At 34.1% G+C, this 6,453-nt stretch overlaps 1 protein-coding gene across 1 annotated transcript in view; it reads left to right on the top strand.

Annotated features, from left to right (window-relative positions):
• Positions 1-5,880, top strand: part of nicn1 (nicolin 1) — a 16,796-nt gene extending 10,916 nt beyond the window's left edge. Inside the window, exons 4-7 of the mRNA XM_024271231.2 lie at positions 1,282-1,395; positions 3,982-4,050; positions 4,180-4,284; positions 5,708-5,880. Of these exons, the coding sequence (XP_024126999.1) occupies positions 1,282-1,395; positions 3,982-4,050; positions 4,180-4,284; positions 5,708-5,749 (330 nt within the window). The 3' untranslated portion in view covers positions 5,750-5,880. The remainder of the gene's footprint in view (positions 1-1,281; positions 1,396-3,981; positions 4,051-4,179; positions 4,285-5,707) is intronic.
• The last annotated feature ends 573 nt before the right edge of the window (positions 5,881-6,453 follow it).

The raw sequence follows: 6,453 nt of genomic DNA on the forward strand, positions 1-6,453 counted from the left end.
AAAAAAACTATCACACACAGAATACACCATCAGGGAACACCGTTCAATTGATTTCAAATGTTCATTTATATTTCTTTAAATTTATTTTTCACACAAACTGGAGTTCCAGCTCATAAAACCCACATTTAATGTTTTAGGGGCTCAGGGAGTAGTTGGGAAAGTCAAACATAGCCTTCAACGAATATAACAAATAATAACGAATAAAATACAAATGTAACAAAACAGGAACTGAGGGAGCAACAAAAGAGTGACAAAGCAGATGATTGGAAAACCAGACACTTACATACACTGAGGAACATTAACACAACTCAGAGCAGCTGTGGATAATTGGTAACCTAAACCTGGTGTGACTGACAGATAGGGAAAAGCTGAAAATTGAACAAGAAAATCTAAACTACAGTGCACGATCCTCACACATTAGGGCATTTTTCTCTTTGTCGTTCTTTTGGACAAAAGACAACTGCATAAACCGGACATCTCAGAGCCTAACATTTCCCCAAAAGAGCTGCATATGGTGTGTGAGCGATCATACAGTGAAAGCCATCAGATCTGTGTGGCTGCAGCTCAACTCCTCAAACAGGGAGTCACTTTATCTCCCCGCTCTGGTTTGTTTTGAATCTCAGCTGCGGTGTCTCCAGAGAGTCACGGTCGGGAACTGTAATGTTGAAATGCTATGACAACTCCACCTGACCTATTTTTCATTTGCTCTATTTATTTTGTGTTTACTCTTTATGCAAACAGAGCCAGATGGCAAATAGTGATTTCATTTAAGTTGGCCTCGGATGGCGCTCCGAGGCTGAGCAGTTTAATGCGGAGTTATATTCCTTTCAGAAGTATTTTGCGGTTGTAAAATGATGTCCATGAAGTTTTAAATCTGTAAAAAAAATAAATAAATAAAAAATTGTAAGTGGAGAATTATTTTGTGCTTCCACGATACCAATGTATAACAAGTATATAAAAAGATTTGTGGCTCTAAAAAAAATAAATTTTAATATTTCTTTAAAAGATTTACGACTGTAAAAATGTTTTTGCACACTCCCAAAAAATAATAATAATTAAAAAAAATATTGGTCATGTAAAATAGCACAAATGTTTATTTTTTTTAATAATGTAAACATACAGACACAAAGTTAAGCTACAATGTTAATACTAAGAATTGTTTTCTTTATTCCAGATTGACCTCTTCTAAACAAAAAAACCCACAGTTTTCATCAAAGTTTTCCAAAATAATTTTACAACTAAAGACAGGATAAACTTCATCAACTTTGTGGCGTCTTTCAGATGCAGGTGCAGCCGGACCACGTAGAGTCCATCAGGCTGATCCTGAGACAGCCGTCCTCCGCCTGGCGGATCTTCAGCCTGGAGGACATAAGGCTGTTTCCTCACAAAGAGCTGGTCAGTCTTTTTTTCTTTTTTCTTTATTAGTTTAACATCCATAATTTTACTGGAAAGCTAAAAATACACCAGAGCCTGACAGAGAACAGCCTGTAATGGTTTTAATCAGCTGTAAATGCCACATGCAGGCAGCTCGTCTAACTGTCTGTTTCCATGAGGAACAGAGGGAAACAGTCGGGATAAAAGCTTTAAATGTTTGGATCACAGCCTTCTGCATGTGAATGCAGCACATGCAGGACTTTTTAAGGCAGCCATGAAGACGCAGACTAAAACCAAAAATATATTTAAAAAAAAGGTTTGATTGCAGTCTCTGTTTTTCAAATGAGGAGCATATGAGTTTCCTGCATAATCTGCAGATATTCAGGAAATAGAACAAACTTGTCAGAATGTTTTTTCTTTTGAAGTGACTGCAGCTCACACACCGCTGCAGAAAACAGACAGTAAATGCAGCGTTTTAAAGACAAGGACGGGTGAGTGAGTTATTTGTGTGAAGTCATGGTTCTTTTTTAAAGCAGCAGAAACTGAAATTCAAAGCTTTAATTCAAAATATCAAAACAAGTGTTTGGAATCCTTCACATTCTGGGTGGTGTTGATGAAGTGCCTTTGTCTCTCGTCTCATTCGGTTTATTTTGCTACAGAATTACAATAAAGTAAATCAAACAGATAGATAAATTATAGATACTGAAAAAAACAACAATAATAAAAATCTGATCCTATTTTTCCATTTTTTTCTCCCTTGTCTGCCAAAATTTGGCTTTTTTGTTTTTTTTTTTTCTTTTAAACACTGTCTTCAATTTCAGTTCTTGTGATTCTTTCCTAAATACTCATTTCACAATCATCTTAAGGCTGCCATCATCCCTGTTTCTGGTTCGTCTTCCATCATCTATTCCGTTACATTTTCTGTTACAATACTTAGATACAGCACTCTATGAAAAACCTGATGTATAAGTTATTAGCTTTTCTGAATTACCTTCCTTGTGAAGAACATCAATGGCTGTTTTGACATCAAGATATCAAGCAACCTTGTGTAAGCACAACACAGAAAGTATTTGGATGTGGGCTGAAGTTGTGAAAAAACATGAAAGATGGTAACAAAATGAGGAAAAATGTCACACAGCTAAAAAAAATACAACCTTAAATATTTGGAAACATACAAATCAGTAAAGGAAAATCCTAATGAGTCAATATTCTGACAATCATGACTTCCTGGCATTTCTTTGGTGCTATTTTTTTTACTTTATTCTTTAATTATTTTATGTAAATAAATATTATATGTTCAACATATTGCTCGAATATTATAAGATTGGAAGTAGGAAATAATACAATTCTTTTCTATCCACTTCTTTTTTGAGCACTGTCTGTTTATTATGTTTATCCTGATATTTAATTTTTTATGTTGTGTTTGAAAATAATGGGAAATCAAATCTGCCAATTATGAACAGATTGAAAACATGTTTGAAGGTTTTAGGAAGAGTTTGGAGATATTTTCCTGGGTTTTTTTTGTTTGTTTGTTTTTTGTCAGGAAATGATATCACAAATTCTCAACATCTAGATTTTTTTTTTTTTTTTACAAAATTCAAATTTCCTTAGACCCAGAGTTTGAGGGCTTTTTTTACTGGTAAGTGACAAGCATCAAAATTAGATTGAAACATTTATTTCTATGTGTAAAGATTCAAAATAATATATAAGTTTCATTTTTTAACAGAAAATAATGCTTTTTAGGAGAATTGAATTCCTCAACATTCTTGTGAAATTTGTGAAGTTTTTTTTTACTTAGAAATAGAAAAATGGTTAAACGGCCAAAATGGTCAACCAAAGACAGTGTACAGTTTAATGTTCATTTTTGATGGGGGGAAAAATATAGTTTTTATGGTTGGTAAAAATAATGCATACAATAATAATTTCAGAAAAATAAACGGGCAAAAACAGAGATCAGGGATGAGGCAGATCAAATTATTAAAAAAAAGAGCATAAGCTGTGGCAGAGATGACTTTGTGTGACATTGTTTGAATAAAAGAACTCGCAGGATGCAGCACAAAAAAATTAAATAAAACATAATCAAAAAGTCCAATAAACCAAGAGCAAAAAGTGTTGCAAAGCAAAAAAAAAACAAAACAAAAGCAAAACACACACAAAACAAGACAATAAAGATGATGATCTGCAACAAACAAAGAAAAATGAATCTGCAATAATAGGAAGATCACAAAACTAAAAAAATAATTAGTTTAAACCATCAGAGTTTGAAACCAACAAAGTAATATTTCACATTCAAATTAAAAATGATCAAAATTAATAAAACGGGAAATTTGTCCCCAATGAAAACTAGTCTCCACTCCAATATTTTATGAATTTGCTTTTTTTTCATGTTTTTTTCACATTATTTTATCGTGCTGTTTATCTGTATCTATCCACTGAAGTCTGAACAGATCCAACTGAGATTTTCAGCCCAATCTGATTGACAGCTGTTATTCTATAACCTTTCAGCAGGTGGTGCCAAAGTGTAAATAAAGAACTTGATCAAACATATAAATAACTGAAAAGTTAACAACTCTGTCTTCATTTATGTTCTCTCATTCCCTGCTGCAGGCTCCAGAAAAGGAGGTTTCTGATTGGCTATCGGACCTGATTGTGGTCAAGCAGCCTCCTGATTTAGAGGTACTGCTCATGCTTTATGTTCTTGTCAAGTCATTTTACAATCCTGATGTTACAGCTTGTTTTACTACCTTAGCACAAATAACTTGTTGTCAATTTTTAATAAAACCGAGGCATATATCTTCTTTACAGGGTCTCCCAGACCCCCAGACTGTTTCTTCCAGTATTCAGCAGATGTGGGCTCTGACTGAAGTGATGCAGGCCAACCGCACCACCGCCTCCATAGGCCGCTTTGATGTGAGTCCTTTGTTGGTTTTCAGGTTAAGAAATACATTTAAACATTTTCTTGCTTTCTAGATTATTAAGAAAGGTTAGTCCTTAGGAATACAGATTTTAAACACATATAATAGACAAGTTTTGTGAGGTTATCTTTAAAGCACAAATACTATTTAAGTGCACATCAAAAGAAAAGTACAATTTACATTTTAATGAACAATCTGTACTCAAAGTAAAACGTACCTGCTGGTTCCAAGAAGCCATAATCCAATAGACTTCTGTAAAGAAATAAACAGTGATTACTCAGTCATTTTGTTTGTCAGAATAAAAAGTCTTGCTCTACTACATTTTTTTACCTTGCTAGGCCTAATGTTTTCATGATTTTTTTCTTCCTTCATTGGAAGTTGTTCAGTTTATAAACTGGCCAATCAGACGCCTCAATAAAAGTATGTGGTGCCCGCTGGTCCCCATGTTGAACATTTAAAAATGTTTGATTGACACATTCTCCTAAACCAGCTTTTAGTTGGTATGGACTTCCAACAAGCTCATTCCTAATTGCAAGAGTGGTTGCCAAGTCACAATGATTAAGTCTAAAGCCTCATTTCTACTGAGTCATCCGGTCCGGTAATGTCTGGTATTTTGAGCATTTCCATCGTAAAATGGACCCATTAAACAGTACCGACCCGTACCTCTTTGGGGACCCCATCGGTTGTAGTTCCATTGAAAAGTTGAACGGAACGGTTGGGGCAAAGCGGCTCTATCCACACATTGATTGGTAGAAAGTGATGATGACATTAGAAAGCGGCAATATAGCACTCATTGTTTCCAACGTTTGAAAGCATTCGGCAGTATTCTTCTTAGCCGCTCACAAAATTTTCTTTCAAACAACTTAAAATTCCTGTTATACACAATGTACCAGAAGTAAGGGAATACAAAGCTGTTGGATGACTTCTTTTGTTGTTGCTTTTCTAGTCATCGCACTACAATGACACACTAGCAGTCTACACCACACATGCGATGTGAAAACAAACCGCTCAAACCGCGTTTCCACTTAACTAAGTGGAAACGCTCACCAGAGTTAACTGGACCGTACCACTCCTTACTGTACCATTACCGGACTAAGTCACAATTACTTGGACAAAGTTGGACCAGTTACTACTTGACGTCTTCTAGCTCCAACGTGGCAACTGAATTAACTTTATTTGGTTGGAACCAGAAGTAAGCCACTTTTCTATGGGTGACATCACAATCACTCGGTCCAGTTCTTATATACAGTCAACGATAAGGCAAGACAATCAAGAGAAATAGTATGTTCAATGGTTCAAATACACTAAGAACACATAAAAAAATTAATTATTCTATACGCACATTTTTCTTTTTTTTTCAGGGAAACACTGATGCTGTAATGTGAATTACATTTTTCTTTTTTTCTTTTTTTTGTCAGGTTGATGGATGCTACGACATTAACTTGCTTTCTCTGACGTAACCGCATCATTATGCTGGAATATGAAGGTTCATCTTTGCTCTGAAGCTGCTACAAACTGCTAAGGCATCATCTGCAGCTTCATCCTGCTGTCTTCTCATCATGTTAATCAATAAATTCATGTTTTGTTTGTTTGTTTGTTTTTTTAAACGCTCTTCTACACAGTCTACTCTGTGGAGCATTTTTATTAACATAATATCATGTTACCTTTAGAAATCTTGTTCTTAAATGTGTTTTTTTTTATCATTCTTATTGATTCTTAAAACTTATTTCTGGAAAAGTCTTATCAGTTTTTTTTTTTTTTAACATTTTTAGAAATTAATTCCAGGTGTGCTTTAATAAAAAAAAGTCTATTTTTGAAGATGTTTTTTTTTTTATTCTTGAGGAAAATTATAAATGATTTGCATCAATTTAATTTGAATGGAATTCAATTGACTAATTTCACTTTTGTTTTTAAAAGTCAATGATTATTTTAATTCTTTTTTTTTGTGCCAAAGCTCCTGACACAGACAGGATTATAATGGGTAATTCATGACACAAAAAGTTCAGAAACAAGGAGCTCCTGTGTAGAGTTTTTCATTTGTGTTATGAACTTTCTTGTTAAAATTGTTGGACATTACATGAAGAAATAAATAAATCCCATGAAAAGAATAACAGTTGTTGTGTTTTATTTAAAATCTTTTTATATCCAGACCGAAAGCAGATAA

This window comes from Oryzias melastigma, linkage group LG5, assembly GCF_002922805.2.
Source record: "Oryzias melastigma strain HK-1 linkage group LG5, ASM292280v2, whole genome shotgun sequence".
Lineage (NCBI taxonomy): Eukaryota > Metazoa > Chordata > Actinopteri > Beloniformes > Adrianichthyidae > Oryzias > Oryzias melastigma.